Source organism: Rhinolophus ferrumequinum, chromosome 10 (assembly GCF_004115265.2).
Source record: "Rhinolophus ferrumequinum isolate MPI-CBG mRhiFer1 chromosome 10, mRhiFer1_v1.p, whole genome shotgun sequence".
In the NCBI taxonomy this organism is placed as follows: Eukaryota; Metazoa; Chordata; class Mammalia; order Chiroptera; family Rhinolophidae; genus Rhinolophus; species Rhinolophus ferrumequinum.
Genome location: NC_046293.1, coordinates 50,311,910 through 50,327,711, shown reverse-complemented (window position 1 = coordinate 50,327,711; position 15,802 = coordinate 50,311,910). Strand labels below are relative to the sequence as shown.

Genomic DNA, 15,802 nt, shown 5'->3' with positions numbered 1-15,802 from the left:
AGCATTTCCTCTCGAGCCTAGACACTTAGCTTCTGGCCCCAGGAGCAATGGCAAGCCTTGACCCTACCAGGTCCCTCCTTGGTCCAATGTGACAGCTGCAGGGGAAGCAATAAGGACCTGGTGAGCTGGCAGCTTCATTCCAGAGCGTGGGGAAAGAGCAACAGAACATGAATAAATTCATGGAGCTGGCCCCTCAGCTCCCTGTGAGCCAAGCCTGCTCCCCCCACCACACACACCGGCTGCTGCCTGCAGCCCTGCTGGTCACCGCAGCTCAAAGCCTGGGCTGGGGCTAGGAGGAGAAAGGAAGCTCCAGAGAGAAGAGGGCTGGGACCTGAAAGGGGCTGAGGTGAGGGGCTCAAAAAGAGGGAGCAGGAGAGCCGGGTGGGGAGCGAGGCTGAGCAAAGAGGGCCTCTGGTGAACGGAGGGAAGGGGAGGAGTCAGCAGAGGGGTGGTAGGACCTGGGGTCGATGGGGCTTGAGGATTGGGCAGGGGAGGCTGATGTGAGCCCAAGCCTGCTCTCTCTTCTCTGATCCATCCATCATCCAGCCTGGGGGAGCAGATCCGGAATTAGACATGCACGGGGCCGACATGGCCCTCAGCCCCCCGAGGAAGACAAATGGCGACAAAGACCTTGAATAAAATTTGTATTTATGGTTGGAGGAGGAGGCCCCTCCCCCACTGACTGCCAATTCTTTCTCTTCCAACCCTTTCAAGCATGTAGGGGCCTCCCTCCACACAGGCCCAGCCTCAGCAACCTCTTTCTCCTGCATCATTATGGGCTGGGCGATGCAGGGAAGGGGTACAGGAAACAAGAAATGAGGAAATCACCTTCCACCCAATAATCATGCCCTGGTGTGTCTTGTGCCCTCCACTTAACACATCACATTCCTATACATTACAGTCCAGGGTCTCCGAACATCCCCACTTTGCCAGTCCTGGAGCCCCTTCTCCAGGCCCTGGCATCCCTGTGAGCAAGAAATTTCCCCCAGAGAGGCAAGACTCTGAGGAGGAATGCAGCCGCTAGCTTTTCCTCTGGACCCTGTCCCCTTACAGAGAGGGATCTATCAAAGCTTGTGTTCCTTCTTGGTCATCTGAAATGGCAGGCACAGTCACCTCTCACAGGAGGGCGCCTAGCACTTAATCTGCATTTTGGTTATGGTCATTTGCATAACCAACTTCAAACCCCTCCTCAAAACATTTATTATGTGGGGTCCAACTTCTCTGGGTTTCCATCTAACTGTAGACATTTGAGGAAGGGGGAAGGAAGGTGGCAGAGATCCTAGGGAATGTCTGGGACTAGGGAAGGGCTGGAGCTGGGCTGGGCTAGGCAGGGTGAGTGGGACAAATCTGCCTTCTGACTCTTTTCTCCAGTAGGTTATCTACTCTTCAGTCCCGGGAAGGAAGAAGAGATGGCATTCATTTATTCACAGGGTCCCATATTTAGGGACTAAGAGGAAGACAAATACAAAATCTCCCTTAAAATAGCCCTCACAAATACACAAAGACAACACACAATCCACAGTCACACTCACCCAGGTACACACAAGGCCAGGGGCCCATGGCCACATCCACACTTGCCAGCATACTGTCACAATGCACAGGCCCAGAGCTTACCACTCTGCTGAAGAACAGCCCCGCCCCCGCGTCTTCCCCACAGTTGATATGTCACATTGGAGTCCGAACACGGACCTGGGTGTCTCTCTGCAGCGCGCCATTTACATTTCTCTCTCGATCTGTCAACCTGTCTCAGCTCTGGTCTCTCTCTCTCCGTCTCTGTCTCTCCCTCACCCCCTCTGGGGCTGTCAGTCTCTTTTCCACACTTTGTCTCTGTCTCTGTGTCTCTATCTGGCTTTCCCTCAGATTTCTGTCGCTCTTTCTCTGCTTTCCGGCTCCCTCCCACAGGCTGGTCTGTTTTCTCACTCTCTCTTGCTCCCTCATTCTCTCCGCTGCTCTGCGCCCCCAACACTGGGGGGGGGGTCAAGGGTAGGGGTGGCTGGAGATTTGCCTTTTCCAGTTCAGGCCAACGAATCTGCTGAACCCTTGACCATTTGTTATTTGGTCATGGGCACTGCGGCGCGTGGGGTAGCGAATTTCTCTCTTGTCGCCCTTCTTGGTTTGTTTGATGGATTTTTATTTTCCTTTTTCTTTCTTTTCTTTTTTTTTGGGGGGTGTCTCTTTTTAGCTCAGGAATCCACCTCTGTCTTATCTATATATCTCGACCTCTTTTTATCCCATTGCTCTTTCTGGCTTTCTCTGGGCTCTGGGAATACCTAACTCCGGGTAGAGGGTGAAAGTAAGGATAGGATGGGGGCAGTGAACCCCTGCACAATCGATTCAGAGAGCCGGGTAGCAACCGAGAGGCTGGGGGCCCGCTGGTGGGAGCCGCCGCCTGCCCCGCCCCCGCGCTTCCTGCTCTGGTCGCCAGGGGTCGCTCCGCCCCCGGCCGCATATAGCGGCTCCCCGCGCGCAGCTGCTCTCACCATCCGCACCGCCGCCCTGGGAGGGAGGGGAGGAAGGTTAGGGACGCAGAGAGGCAGCGCGCTAGCAGGAGAGAGACGCGGGGCCAGGGCTCTAGCAGGGGCTGGGGCTGCGGCTGGGGTATAAAGGCGGGTCAATGCTCGCCAAGAGTCAGAGCGCAAACCTACGAGGTCGAGTCCGGTGGGCACCACCCAAAGAGCAGAGCCCGGGACGTCCAGAGCTCGGAGAGTAGTCCCCTTTCCGGCCGGGAGCAATCCGTCTGGGTAGCTGGGGACCTAGGTGCCGCCATCCTTGAGAAAGCAGCTGTCCAGAGAGCAAGCATCCTAGATCTGTAAGAAACCAGCCGTCCGAGAAGCCGCAGATGTCAGGCGCCCGGGAACGTTAGGCTGAACAGGAGGGTAACAGAGGACCACGGGCTCTGAACCGTCGGGAGCTGCCCCTGGCCCAACTCACGCGGGGACCTCCGCCTTGACGGAAGGTTTGGGGAACGGCACCGCTGAGGCGGGAGCCTGCAGGGGCGGGGGGGCCGGGCGCAGCCGTCGGGGGGGTCCCGACCCAGGCCCGAGCCCGGCCACCGCCTCAGGGGCCCGCGAAGAGCCCCCGGCCTCCACCGCCATTGCGCCCAAGAGTGAAGAGGATCTTCTGGCCCTGGCCGCGTCGCGTCTGAGCCGCCGCAAGCGGGTGGTGGGCGCGGCCGTCGGGGTGGCCATGGTGCTGCTGCTGCTGGTGGCTATTCCGCTGCTGGTGCACAGCTCCCGCGGACCCGCGCACTATGAGATGCTGGGTCGCTGTCGCATGGTGTGCGACCCGCATGGACCGCGAGGCCCAGGACCCGACGGCGCGCCCGTCTCTGTGCCCCCAGTCCCGCCGGGTTCCAAAGGAGAGGTGGGCCGGCGCGGGAAGGCAGGTCTGCGAGGACCCCCGGGACCGCCAGGTCCCAGAGGGCCCCCAGGAGAGCCGGGCAGGCCAGGGCCCCCGGGTCCTCCCGGCCCCGGCCCTGGCGGGGTGGCGCCCCCTGCCGGCTACGTGCCTCGCATTGCCTTCTACGCGGGCCTGCGGCGGCCACACGAGGGTTATGAGGTGCTGCGCTTCGACGACGTGGTGACTAACGTGGGCAACGCTTATGAGGCGGCCAGCGGGAAGTTCACCTGCCCCATGCCGGGTGTCTATTTCTTCGCTTACCATGTGCTTATGCGCGGCGGCGACGGAACCAGCATGTGGGCCGATCTGATGAAAAATGGACAGGTGAGATGACCCTTCCCCACCCAGCCCCAGATCCATGGGGTAGCTTTCAAAATTTCCCTGCACTCATTACACAACCCGATCCCCTTCCCCAAACAGCATCTCTGAATCCAGGAATGCCAGGCTGCCAAGAACTCAGAAACAGCTTCCTCTAGCCAAAGAGGAACTGGGGTCGGAGAAAGGAAACGACCTGCCCAGGGGTCTCGCGGAGCGTTAGGAATGGTATCAGAATTAGAACTCAGGACTCAAAGCGTAATGCCTCTGCAGCTACTACCTCAACACCCCAACTATAGGCAACGGTATACCAAACCTCCTTGGTGTCTTGCCCTGCCAATTAACCTTTTTTTCTCATCCTGTCTTGGGCTACTCTCTCTTCTGGGGAACCCTCCTGGCCTTCGGGTTTCCCAGCCTCGCGATGGGTGAGTTACCTGGAGTCTGGCTCCTTGAAATTAGAATGGAATCTGTGTCCCAGGCAGTAGGCAGTCAGCAGCCGTTCTGTCTGGGATCATTCAGCTTGGATTTTTGAGGAAAAGGTAAAAAAGAAGGAAAACACTTTTTCATTTGCCATCAGCTCTACTGCTAGCCCCAGGGCCTAGGGCCACTTCTAGAGCGCGCCTTACCCTCAGCTAATACTGAGTCTGTAGGCAGAGGTGAAAAATTGTATAGCAGCTCAGCGATCAGCCAGGCGGCATGAAAGAACGGGTTTGGGGGAGGAAAAAGGCAAAGGACAGATAAAGCAGAAGCCTTGGACCCCGGCCTGCTCCAGTAGGCCGCACATCCTCCTTGGCAGCCTCTGGCCTCCAAGATCTGTTGCCCCTGTCCCTGTGCTCAGAATCTGAGTCACTGCCGCCTTGACTTGGGAGAATAGCCCCAAGGACTTAGCTCGAAGACCGGGACACACGTAGAGCGAGTGAGAGGCCTGCAGGGGTGGGGGTTGGGTTAGGTGCCTGCGCAGGGTGTAAGGTTGGGGCTTAGCGGTGATCTCTTAGTGTAATTGGGTAGTGTTCACCTTGGCACATCAGTCCTGCTCACCCGGGCGGTCCGAAACCTTGGTCCTGCTACAGCTGCAGCACTGTCCGGCTCCAAGACCCTTAGGCACTGCATGGGGGTCTCCTCCCAGCAGGCTGCCAGGAACCCAAGGAAAGGGAGTAAGAGTGTGTGTGTATGGGAGTGAGAATGTGTACAAGGGAGAGTGTGTGTGTGTGATGCGAGTATGTCTGGGGGTGTCAGAGTGAAAGTGCGAGAATAGAGCATGTCTATCTGCATGTGGCACTGAGTAGGTGTGCGTGGTCTATGTGGGGTGTCTGTGAGCAGACGGAGGAGGCAGTGTGTATCTAGAGTGTGTCGGTTTCGGAGGGGGCGGGGGCCACTGGGCTCCCACTCTGTATTCCACGGCGTGGGCGCTGCGGGCCCTGAGGATGGTAAACAGTGATTAGAATAATGATGAATAATTAATGAGTTAATAACCAGTCCCCGAGGGACAGAAAAAGGGGGTTGGGAGCGGGGCTGGCGGCCGCCGGAGGCGACAAGCAGCAGAGAGGCCAGAGGGGAGGCGGGGGCTACTTGTTGGGGCAGAAGGCGACCCCCACGTGGGGGAGCCAGAGGCCGCTAGGAGAGGAAATGGGCACCCCGGAGGCTAGAATGCATCATTGCAACTTCCCATTTAAGGCCTGCACCATTGCATACACACAGACACACCTGTACCCTATCACTGGGGGAAGGGAACACAAGTTTAGGAGGCCAGATGGGGTTCCGAATTTTAGAAATTATCTTACAGCATAACTTTAATTTTTTAATGATAAGAAGAATTACAGCAAACTCCTATAGCGTTTTCTATGTGCAAAGTAGTGTTCTAACGCGTTTGACATGTGTTATAGTAACTCATTTAATCCTAACAACCTTAGAAGATAGGCTCTGTTATTACCTCCCACCTTATGGTTCAAATTGAGGATTAGAGAAGGCGTGAAACTTGCTGGAGTCGCACAACTAGTGATGGCGGTGCCTCCTGGCCTCTCCTTGTCCTCCCCCGCCCCCCTGTAACCCGCTACCCTTGCGCCGCCTTCCTAGGCCCAGCTGCACCTCCTCGGCCGGGCCTCTCTCGTCAGCCCAGCTCCGCACAGGGCGTGAGGGTGTTGTTCTGTTCTCTCTCGATAGGTCCGGGCCAGCGCCATTGCCCAGGACGCAGACCAGAACTACGACTACGCCAGCAACAGCGTCATCCTGCACCTGGATGTGGGCGATGAAGTCTTCATCAAGCTGGACGGCGGGAAGGTGCACGGAGGGAACACCAACAAGTATAGCACTTTCTCTGGCTTCATCATCTACCCGGACTGAGCCGGGCCCCATCCCCTACTCGTTTGACCCCCAGCCCCCATCCTGCTCGCTCTTCGCCTCCACTCCCCTCCTCACCCACCTGCAGCCGGCACCACCCAAAGCACCACCCCATTCTTTGAGAGCCTGGCGATGGGGCGGGCCCTCTCGCTCCTGGAGGCGGCCTTAATGGGCGGCGGACTGTTGGTGCTCCCGAGTACAAGTGGCTGGGGAGCCGAGGAGGCCAGGCGGGAGGAGGAGGAGGAGCAGAACAGTTTGGGAAGGGACCACCCTCATCCGTGCGCGCGGGGCCTGTGAATGCCGGTCCGAGAGGGGCGGGGGTCGTGACCCTCTCTTCTGCCAGAAGCTGGGGAAATACCATTTTGGGAAGGAGAGAACAGAAACAGAAGGAGACCATCTAGGCGGGAGGAGACATTAGGACGCGGTAGGCACTGGTCCTCTGTCATGACAACTTTCTCTCACCATCCCCTCCTCCCCTCATCTCCATTTTCAGGCTCCAGGCTCAGGCCTTGGCAGCCTTCCTATGAACTGGAGGAACCAGTGAATTCTTTCCTAGTATTTAAAACTCATTCTGTACAGTCCCCATTTCACCCTCATCCGGGCTGGGACCTGGGGTACAGCTGCTGCTGCTGCTTCCAATAAAGTGAAGTTAGAGAACGTGTGTGGTGTGCCTCTTAACTGGTGCACAGAGTGGTGACAAGCGGCTGACCCTTTCCCTTACTCCTCAAAGATTCCCACCATACCAGAGGCAAAAGTTGAGTTCTTCCAGGCAAGGCCTGACTCTGGGGGAAGAGGGGTCACCCAGGGCTTCTGCTGTGATGTGGGAAGGGACAGGTGGGGTGGTATCAGCTTCAGGAGAGCTTTGAGCCTTACATTGTAGGGAGACACCAACCAGAATGATACACAGGAGAGTTCTGCTTTCTGCCTGATGCAGAGGTGCTGACCAGTCTAGGAGGAGGAGTTCTAGGGGATGAGGGAGTTACTGATGGCTCCTGGCAGTGGCGCTGATCTCAAGGAGCAGGAAGAAGAGCAGCTCCCCAAAGGCCCACATTTGTCCCCCAACACTCAGAACTTGCTGAGAGGGTGAGTAGGATGACTTTCCCTGTTTGCGACAGCTCCTAGGTGAGGGAGCCTGGCGGATCCTGAGAGCCCAGGGCTGGCCTGGCTCTAAGCTGGAGGACACTGCCACCGTGTGGAAAACTGGAGAACAACTGTAGTAGCTGGCCTACGTCAGACCAGAGGGAACAGACATTCTGACAGTTTAGAAACTTTATTGAAGGACAAAAGGATGTCGGCTCCCAATCCCGTAGATCGACAATAAATAGGGCTAAAAGAAAGGAGTAAGGCAGGACAGCAGGGGGTGAAGACAGACGCCTCATGATGGAGAGTCCTGAGGGGCAGCAGAACCAACTGGAATAAAACACTGGTGAGAGAGAAGACCTTGTCACAGCCCAGCCATCCTTGAACTGATCCAACCCTTCCCCACTGACTTCTGTAAAGGAGCCCATGTTGGCCCCCTGTCCCACTCCCTACTTCCCACAGGTTTGCTGTGCAGGCACAAGCGGCTGTGGATGCGAGGCTCACCAGGTTGTCCTGCCACTCCAGTAACGTAGCCACAGGGTTGGTGCAGACCCGGGAGGGGCCTGGGGGAAGGGCTCGGCTGGTGTAGAAGGCGCACTCATCATCCAGGCGTGCTTCATGGAAGCAGTGGATGGCGGTCAGACATGCTTTGAGGCGCTGCCTCAGGGCCAGGGTTCGAGGAGCCAGATTGCTGGGGCCTGAGGGCCAAAGGCCATAGAGTTCAGGGTGGGCTCTGGAATCCTATACTCCCACTATATACTGCCCTTTCTCACTCCCCCACCGAGGTCCAAGCCAATAGTAGCACAGGGCTGGAGGCCCAGCTCCTCCATTCTTGCTGAAGGACAGTCAGACTGGGGCAGGGTAGAAGCCTGGGATCACCTGGGGCAGGGCAGGGGGCCCTCTCCCAGCGAGAGATTAGGACCTCCTTTGTTCACAACCCCTTCCAACAGACTCCTTACCTGCCTGGCCTGTTGGGGGCCTCAGAGACTGGAGTGAGCAGATAGGGGGGCTGGCACAAAGGGGGCGTTGGGAGGAGAAGATCACGCTGGTGGTCGCTGGAGCCCACTGACTGCAGCAGGGCTGTGGGCTGGACTCTGGACAACTAGGTGCCAGGGAGCAGACTTCTGATGTCCCAGGCTCTACCCTAGGGGAGGGCGCTGGGAGTCCAGTCTGCCCCTGGAGGCAGACCTGAAGGGATCCAGGATCCACCAGAGGGCAGGCCTCTGATACCTCAGGCTGTTCCTGGGGCGTAGGCTCTGGTATCTCAGGCTCCCTCCTCTGGCAGGACTCTGGGGGCCCTGGCTCTGCTGGAGGGTGGAGTTGAGCTACCTCAGGCTCTGCTCCAGGGCAGAGCTGTGGTTGCCCACTCTCTTCTGGAAGGCAGCGCTTTGGCAGTCCAGAGTGTTCTAACGATTCATGAAGGTGGAAAGCCCCCAAATTATGCTCTGGGGCATTCAGAGTTCTAGGAATCTCAGCCAGCAGGGGCTGTAGTTCAGCCATATCCAGAGAGGAGCCTCCATTAACAGGGGTACACTGGCCCCCAGCCAGCCCCTCTACCTCTTGTTGCAAAAGCTGCTGCAGGATACTGATGCGCTGTGGGTGGGAGACAGTACGCCAAGTGTGATGTGAAGATGTGAGTTCAAGTCTCTATCCACTACACTGTCCTATCCCCACACCCCCTCTCCTCCTGCGTCTCCCTCCCCAGCTCTCTCACTGCCCAGCAGGCATCAAAGCTGTTGCCCACACAGGCCCACCTGCATCTTCAGCTCCTGGAGGTTGGGGGTTCTACTAGGGTGGGGTCCATGAGGAGTTGCCACAGGTGGTTTCCCAGTCCCCTCCTGTAACCTTATACAACTCTCCTGGTCAAATAACCGGACTGCAATCTGCTCCTGCCACATGGGAAGAGAGGGACCATGTGAGGAAGCCCCGCTGGGGGAGGAAAACTAGTCTGAGTCTCACCCTCATGAGGGAGGGATGAGGTCCCTAATTGAGAAGCCCTAGACTGAGGTTAGGAGAGACACTAGAGAAGCAGGGAGAGTGGGAGAATTAGGTAGCTTTCCAGAGAGCCCACCTGCCTCACACTGCTGGGCCTCAGGCTAACAGCGAGGTCTCAGCATGGGAAGGCTTTCAGCACTTACCCAGGTTAGGGCAGGCTCTTCAGGGCAAGACTGAGGGGAAGGGCCACTCAAACATCGGGCCTGGGACAGAAGTGAGATGTCATAATTCTCCCTGTACCCATCCAGTCCCTTCCTCTGCCAGCTACCTCCTGTACCCTCTCTTACCTGCTGATCTCTGGGGGCAGATGGGATGGGCGTGACCTGGGTTTTGGGGCGAATGGCGAGACGCCGCAACACTGAATATGAGGCCTGGGAAAAGATGGGGATGGCTGAGCAGGGACAAAACCTAGATCTAGCAGGGAGCCCAGCCAGACTGTTCTGCCCTTGTCCAGTCCCCAGGAACTGTGGGTGCAAACCAGAGCTGAGGGGCCAGGGGAAGGAACTCGCTGAGCCAATCCAAAGGGGGATGGACGGGTGACAGATGGTAGTAGACGGCCAGGGGAGGGCATCAGGTGGCAAGCACGGCTATCCTGTGGAAGGGACAAGGTGGAAGAATGATCCTTTCTAGATCTTGTTCTCACTACAGCAGCCAGTGTGATTCTCTTAAGACCTAATCAAATCATGTCACTCCCTTGTCCATCCCCCTCCCCATGGCTTTCATCTCATTCCAAGTAAAAGCCAAGGACTTACAATGGTTTATAAATCCTTACCCAGGCTGATCCTCTAACCTCATTTCCTGTACTTGCTTTATCCTCACTGGTGTCGCCTTTCGGCTGATCCTTAAACACACTAGGCACATTCCCTCCTCAGGGCCTTTGCACCCGCAGTTCTCCTGGAATGTTCTTCCCCCAGATATCTGTATGGCTCACTCCCTCAACTCCTTCTGGTCTTCACTTAAACATCACCTTCTCCATGCCATACCCCTGCCCAATCTATTTGAAATTGTAGTAGTAACCCTTACCCCTACTTCCACTTCCCCTTTGGTGCCTTATTTTCTTTACAGAGAACTTAGCATTCGACGTATTTATACTATATATTTTACAATGCATTTACTTTTTGCCTCCCCCTTCTAGAATGTGAACTTATTTACTACTGTATATCTAGAACCTAGAGCACTGCTTGACACACAGTAGCTGATCAATTAATACTCGTGGAGTGAATGAATGAATGCTTTGGTTAACAAATGCCAGATTTCTCAGTACTGATCTGATGGTGATACAAATATATACCAGACTGTGACTTCTTACCCCCAGGCCCTAGACAACTGGTAAACCGTGATTTCTTACCCCCAGGCCCCACGCTGGAGGCCAGTCCCACTCTGGAGAGGGCTTGGGCCCATGGAGAGCAAACCCAAACCCAAACCCATCTGACACTCAGGATTGCCTGGCTCACCCCCAATCCTCAGTGCTAGTTGCTGCTGGGGAATTCCTCCAAGCATCACTCCTCCCCACTGCCCCCATCCCAGGAGGGTCCGATCTCACCCTGGTGTGGATTATCTCTCCAGTTTCTCTTAATGGAACCCACTGCGCCAGACCGAGGGGGCCCCCTCCTTCATCTGGGTGTGTGACAATTTCATGTCCTCCTTCAGGGAGAGAGGAAGCTAGGAGAAGACAGGAAATGTGCTATAGTGTGTGGAACTATAGCACCAAAGTCCGGCACAGGCTTTGTAAACGCTAAAGAGGGTATGACAGTTTGACAATCCCCACTGCCCCATGTGGCCCCATCCAGCATCTCCTTGGAGTCCAGAACTATCTCAATAATAGTTCACTTATTAATCTGAACACCCTGAGTGGGCTCAGTGTGGCGATGGCTCTTCGGGGCTGAGGATAGAAGAGTGAGTGGAAGGTAAATCTTGTACGAAGTGGCAGGGAGAGGGTAGAAATGGGGACCACTTCCTTTGATGCAAGTGCAACTGGGCCAACCTCTGGCCTATCAAGGTCTCTTCCTCTCTGGCTCCCTCAGATCTGGCCTTTCCCCCTTTTCCCTAGCCTGCTGAGCTTTCTTGTCTTGCTCCCCACTGCAGGCATCCCACCTGCCCCTGTTCTCTCCCATGGCCACATACACTCACCAGACTGGACTGGGGTCTCCAGGAGCAATCCCGAGGCCTGGCTCACTGAAGTCCTGATGACAATAAGGGAAGCAGCTAGCAGTCACTGAGTACCAGGTGTGAGCTGGGCACTGTGCTAACTGCTTTACAAACATGGTCTTATTTAATTCTCACAACACACTCTAATGATGACACAAACATTATTCTCATTTGACAGATTAAAGAAATTGAAGCTTGGAGGTTCAGGGAAGCTTACGTAACTAGTAAGCGCTGAGAGTCAGGAATCAAACTCAGATTCTGTTTATTACACAGTCTGTGCTCTAGCCATGAAACAAAAGACATAATACTTCTCGTTTTTTTGCCCTTCCTCCCCCTACAACCTGAAGAAACTGATGTCCTACTGAGGTCTGGCTATAAGGGCCTGAATCCTATTCCAAAGGTTCACCCTGGACAGTCACAGGTTTCCCTCTTCCCCTCTTGAGTCGGTAGGAAGTTTTAAAGCTACTGGAAGGCCCCCGTTTTGAGGGACCCCTGTATCAGACATTGGATCATTCTTTTCTAAATGACCCCCTCCTTCTCACCAGCTACTGCCACCTGTCTCTCTTCTTGGCTCCTGGAAGCTGGGGCGAGCTGAGGAGTAAACGGAAGGTTCTGAAGGTGGAATCTGACCCATAAAAGCAAAAGAAAAAAGCAGAGTCAGAGGTGGCTTGCAGACCTTCAGGCTTTACCACCAACCCAATATGCCTCCACAGAACCCCTCTGGCTCATCATGAGATACCTTCTCTCCGAAGACCAAGTTTTGTCCCTGGAAGGAGCTCCCAGAAGCCATGAGTATCATCAGCCCCCCAAGGGTACTCACCGGAGCCTCTAGCCTCTGGGCGTACAAGGTCCGGCTGCGGGGTCCTGGTCCCTCCAATCTTGAAAAGCAGGAAACTCTGGCAGGGTCCAGTCTGTGGGTGGGGGTTCTAGGGGCCAAATATGCAGAGGCCCGGGCACCCTGGGATCCCAAAAGAGGCTATCAGCTCAGGATTCCCTCTTCAGTCCACCCAAACTTGATCTCCACATATCCTGTCTCATTACCTGGCCCCTCCGCATGGTGCCTCCCTGGTTCCCTCGAACCAGTACTCTCTGAGCCAAACTGGGCTGGCGCCCCAGTTGACAGTTCTTCACCCCCTCACCTGACAGGATAGTGGCCAGGGCCTCAGGGTCAGCCACAAACTCTATAACCCCTGGAACCTCTGCAAGAGAAGAGAAGGAAAGGTGAGGAGGAACAGGAAGGGGGAAGGCTGAGGGGTCAGGTACCCGAGCGTAATCACCTGGAGGTGTAACAGTGAGCCAAAGAGATTCATATAATTGGACTCAACTCACCAAATGTTCACAGAACTTTATGTAACATACTATGCTAGGCGCTGGGGCTCAAAGATGAATACGACAAAGCTCCTATTCTCAAGAAGCTATCATCAAACTATAGAGAGGTAACAGACTCAAGCCAAAGTATGGACAATTTATAAAAGAGTATTGCAAAGTATTAGAAGACAGAGCAATTGATTGTGACTAGGGAGCTGGAAAGGCTTTAGAAGAGATGACATTTTGCTGAAGAAAGGAGAGAGCTTCTAAGAGCAAAGAGCTTTCCAGGAGCAGGGCCCAGGACTCATAGTCAGCAGGAGACTGGAGGAGTGCAGAGCACCCAAAGCCCGCTACGCCCATCCTATTCTCCCACCCAGCCAGGAAGACTGGGCTCTAGGCCTCCAACAGGTACCTGTCTGGGGAGAGGGCCCAGGCCCCACATTTTGTCTCCTAGGGCTAGGCCTGAGCTCCCCCAAGGCGTTCCGGAGCTGGGTGCTCCCCACCAATCTTTCTGATTTCTCTGTTTGATGTGTGGCTTTCGGCCTGGGGCCTGCTGAGTCAACCAGGGGACGTTGTATACTGAACTTCTGCTCCAATCTCTGGGGTAAGGGAGGACAAAAAGTTCAGCGTTGCAATGCATTGCTGGTATGTGCTGCCTCGTTGTAGCTACTGTCTTCTTACCCTTGGATCTTGATTCTCCTGGTCCAGGGCGCAGGGCTTGACCGTGGGGAGAGGCGGGCGTCTCTTTGAGCGTACCGGAATCTTGCTAGGGGTGGGTGATACACCCCGGAGGAGAGGATCCTTCTTGGTTTGGAAGGTGGTCATGATGGCTACAACTGAGACAGAGAAGAAGGCAGGATCAGGGATCAAAGGTCAGGCAGTTCGGAGCACCGGTCCGGTCCTCACATCCCTAATACTTCCATCTTCGCCCAAATCCATGGGCCCAGAAGACTACGCGCCTGCAAGGCCGCTCTTCTGGGTGCCACCTCCAGGCACCCTGAGCCTAGTTTTTCGCCCCAGAACCTCGAATTGCTTCTCCTCTTTATGATCCTCCACAGCCCTCATTCCCTCCAAGATCCCCGCGCCGCACCTTCCTCGAAACTCCTCAGGGTCGCCCCCACTGCTTCGCTTTTTCCCTGACTCGGCTTCTGCTCCAGCTACTTCCCCAGTTTGTAAAATACGCCAAGCTCCGGATTGGCTGGCCCGCACTCCTGCAGAGGAGCGTGACACCTGACTCAGCTGTCCAATCCGCAGGCTTTGGAGGCGGGGCCAGAAACAGGACTAGTTGTCGAGCCACTTTCTGGCCTGGATAAAACTGACCGGGCTCGGTCAGCCAATCCGAGAACGGAGCGCGGGGTGGAAGGCGGGGTAAGAGGAAGGAGGAGGCTGTGCTGAGGCCCGGGAAAGCGTGGCACCCGGAGTCTGGGCAACAACGGGCGCCGTCCTCTCGCGAGGTCTTGGGACTGGTGAGGGAAAGGCCACTCTCGCGGCATTGTGGGAAGGGCTGGTGGTCCCGGTGACCGCTACTTGTGTGGGCGGCCGGTGGGAACTGTGCATCCAGCTCTAACCTAAGCGCGGCGGCAAGCTTTGGGGACTCCACTCCAGACACTTAGAGAAAATATCTTCTGCACGTTGTGCCTGGGTCGAGGCATCACTCTCCCCCTTATTCTCAGCGTTCTGACTCCACTGCCAGTTTCAATTCCTCAAATTTGTTATGTTCCTTCACGTCTCTGTCTGCGATGCCTTTTTTGCTCCTATTCTGCCTATTCGTGCCTCCAAATTGATATTCACTGTTCCTTCCTCAAAAAAGCCTTCCTTGAACCCCTCTACTCATAACCCACCCTAATCTAAAAAGATTCCTTGGTGATGTGCTCTCAAAGAACAGCGTTAGTTTCCTCAGAGCATGTGTCTCAGTAATTGTATATTCATCAATGTGAACATAATATGTTTATTAAACGCCATTTCTCTGGCTTGCCGTCACATTTTCACTGTCTCGCATTGCGCCCAGCTTCTCAAAGTTCTCAAGTATTTGTTGAGTCAATGGCTAGATGAATAATTGATCAAATGAATGCATGGAGAGACAAGGAAGATGGCCAAGAAGTAATATTTGAACTTCCTCTTTAGAAAGAGGACACTATTTTAGTCACTAGGAACAGTACTTGCAAAGGCAAGCAGACATGAAAGAATGTGGAGTGTTCAGAGAATACTGAGTCTGTAAGAGTAGATGCAACATAGGAAATAAAACTAGAAAGATGGTCTGAGCTGAGGAAAAGGGAAGGTCACCTCATTCCACTGACAGGTACTGTGAATATACCAAATCCTAACCATTAGATCAGCAGGAATGGCTACTAACAAGCACTATGTGCCTGCTGTATGTAAGGCCCTTTGCTAGGCATCAGGGGTACAGAGAGGAAAAAGGGCTGAAGTTTGAAGGATGGGGAGGCACCAGATGGAGGTTGGCTGCACAGTGGCTTTACATGATTTTAAGGTAGTCAGCACAGCGCAGGTTGGTCCTCATCTTCACGAACTTGGAAACTTGAATTTGTCAGACGGGCCATGGTAGATCTTCAGACTGACTCACACTAATCAAATTCATAAGAGAAACTGAGTGATTTACCATGAGTGATACATCTTTCAATACCCAGTAACCACCTTCACAGAATCAAGGGACAAGAGAGTTGTTTTTATATTAGAAAAGTCTTTAAAAGAGCCAGTGCTCAGAGTATCTATCACGCCTACCAAAGCATCCAATCTGTTTTCTACACAGCGGTCAGAATGACCTGCTTCTGTTTGTCTTTGCTGGCACCACTTAAATGTGCTTGATATATGTGCCTTACTATGGATATATGCTTGTAAAATATGTAGAGTTGTGTATTAGTTTCCTATTACCGCTATTAAAAATTGCAAAGGGAGTGCTCGCTTCGGCAGCACATATACTAAAATTGGAACGATACAGAGAAGATTAGCATGGCCCCTGCGCAAGGATGACACGCAAATTCGTGAAGCGTTCCATATTTAAAAAAAAAAATTGCAAAGGGAGGGGGCTCTAGAATAGGGTAAATGGGGTCTAATACATGGTGATGCAAAGAGAACTGACTCTGGGTGGTGAACAATGTGAGATATTACAGAATTGTACACCTGAAATCTATGTAACTTTACTAACAATTGTCACCCCAATAAACTTTCATTTGAAAAAAATTGCCACAAATTTAGTGGCTTA

The 15,802-nt window shown here is 54.4% G+C and overlaps 2 protein-coding genes and 1 non-coding gene across 4 annotated transcripts; 2 read left to right on the top strand and 1 right to left on the bottom strand.

The window, feature by feature from the left end:
• Positions 1-2,594: 2,594 nt before the first annotated feature.
• On the top strand, positions 2,595-6,620 carry C1QL4 (complement C1q like 4). Its single transcript, XM_033118028.1, has 2 exons — positions 2,595-3,723; positions 5,875-6,620. Exons 1-2 carry the CDS (start codon positions 3,187-3,189, stop codon positions 6,052-6,054), a joined length of 717 nt encoding a protein of 238 aa, XP_032973919.1. The 5' UTR covers positions 2,595-3,186; the 3' UTR covers positions 6,055-6,620.
• Positions 6,621-7,314: 694 nt separating this feature from the next.
• Positions 7,315-13,786, bottom strand: TROAP (trophinin associated protein). 2 transcript variants are annotated; one of them, XM_033118778.1, is made up of 15 exons: positions 13,673-13,786; positions 13,264-13,418; positions 12,995-13,181; positions 12,316-12,473; positions 12,095-12,232; positions 11,817-11,899; positions 11,257-11,309; positions 10,670-10,788; positions 9,605-9,718; positions 9,414-9,497; positions 9,270-9,329; positions 8,886-9,020; positions 8,091-8,724; positions 7,636-7,829; positions 7,315-7,474 (listed from the first exon to the last, which is right to left on the bottom strand). In XM_033118778.1, exons 2-15 carry the CDS (start codon positions 13,405-13,407, stop codon positions 7,427-7,429), a joined length of 2,151 nt encoding a protein of 716 aa, XP_032974669.1. In that variant the 5' UTR covers positions 13,408-13,418; positions 13,673-13,786; the 3' UTR covers positions 7,315-7,426. The 2 variants fall into 2 exon arrangements, with proteins under 2 accessions (XP_032974669.1, XP_032974671.1); XM_033118780.1 differs by lacking the exon at positions 8,886-9,020.
• Positions 13,787-15,494: 1,708 nt separating this feature from the next.
• LOC117029513 (U6 spliceosomal RNA) lies at positions 15,495-15,601 on the top strand. The gene has a single exon (XR_004424250.1). It is a non-coding gene; the product is annotated as a U6 spliceosomal RNA (small nuclear RNA).
• The last annotated feature ends 201 nt before the right edge of the window (positions 15,602-15,802 follow it).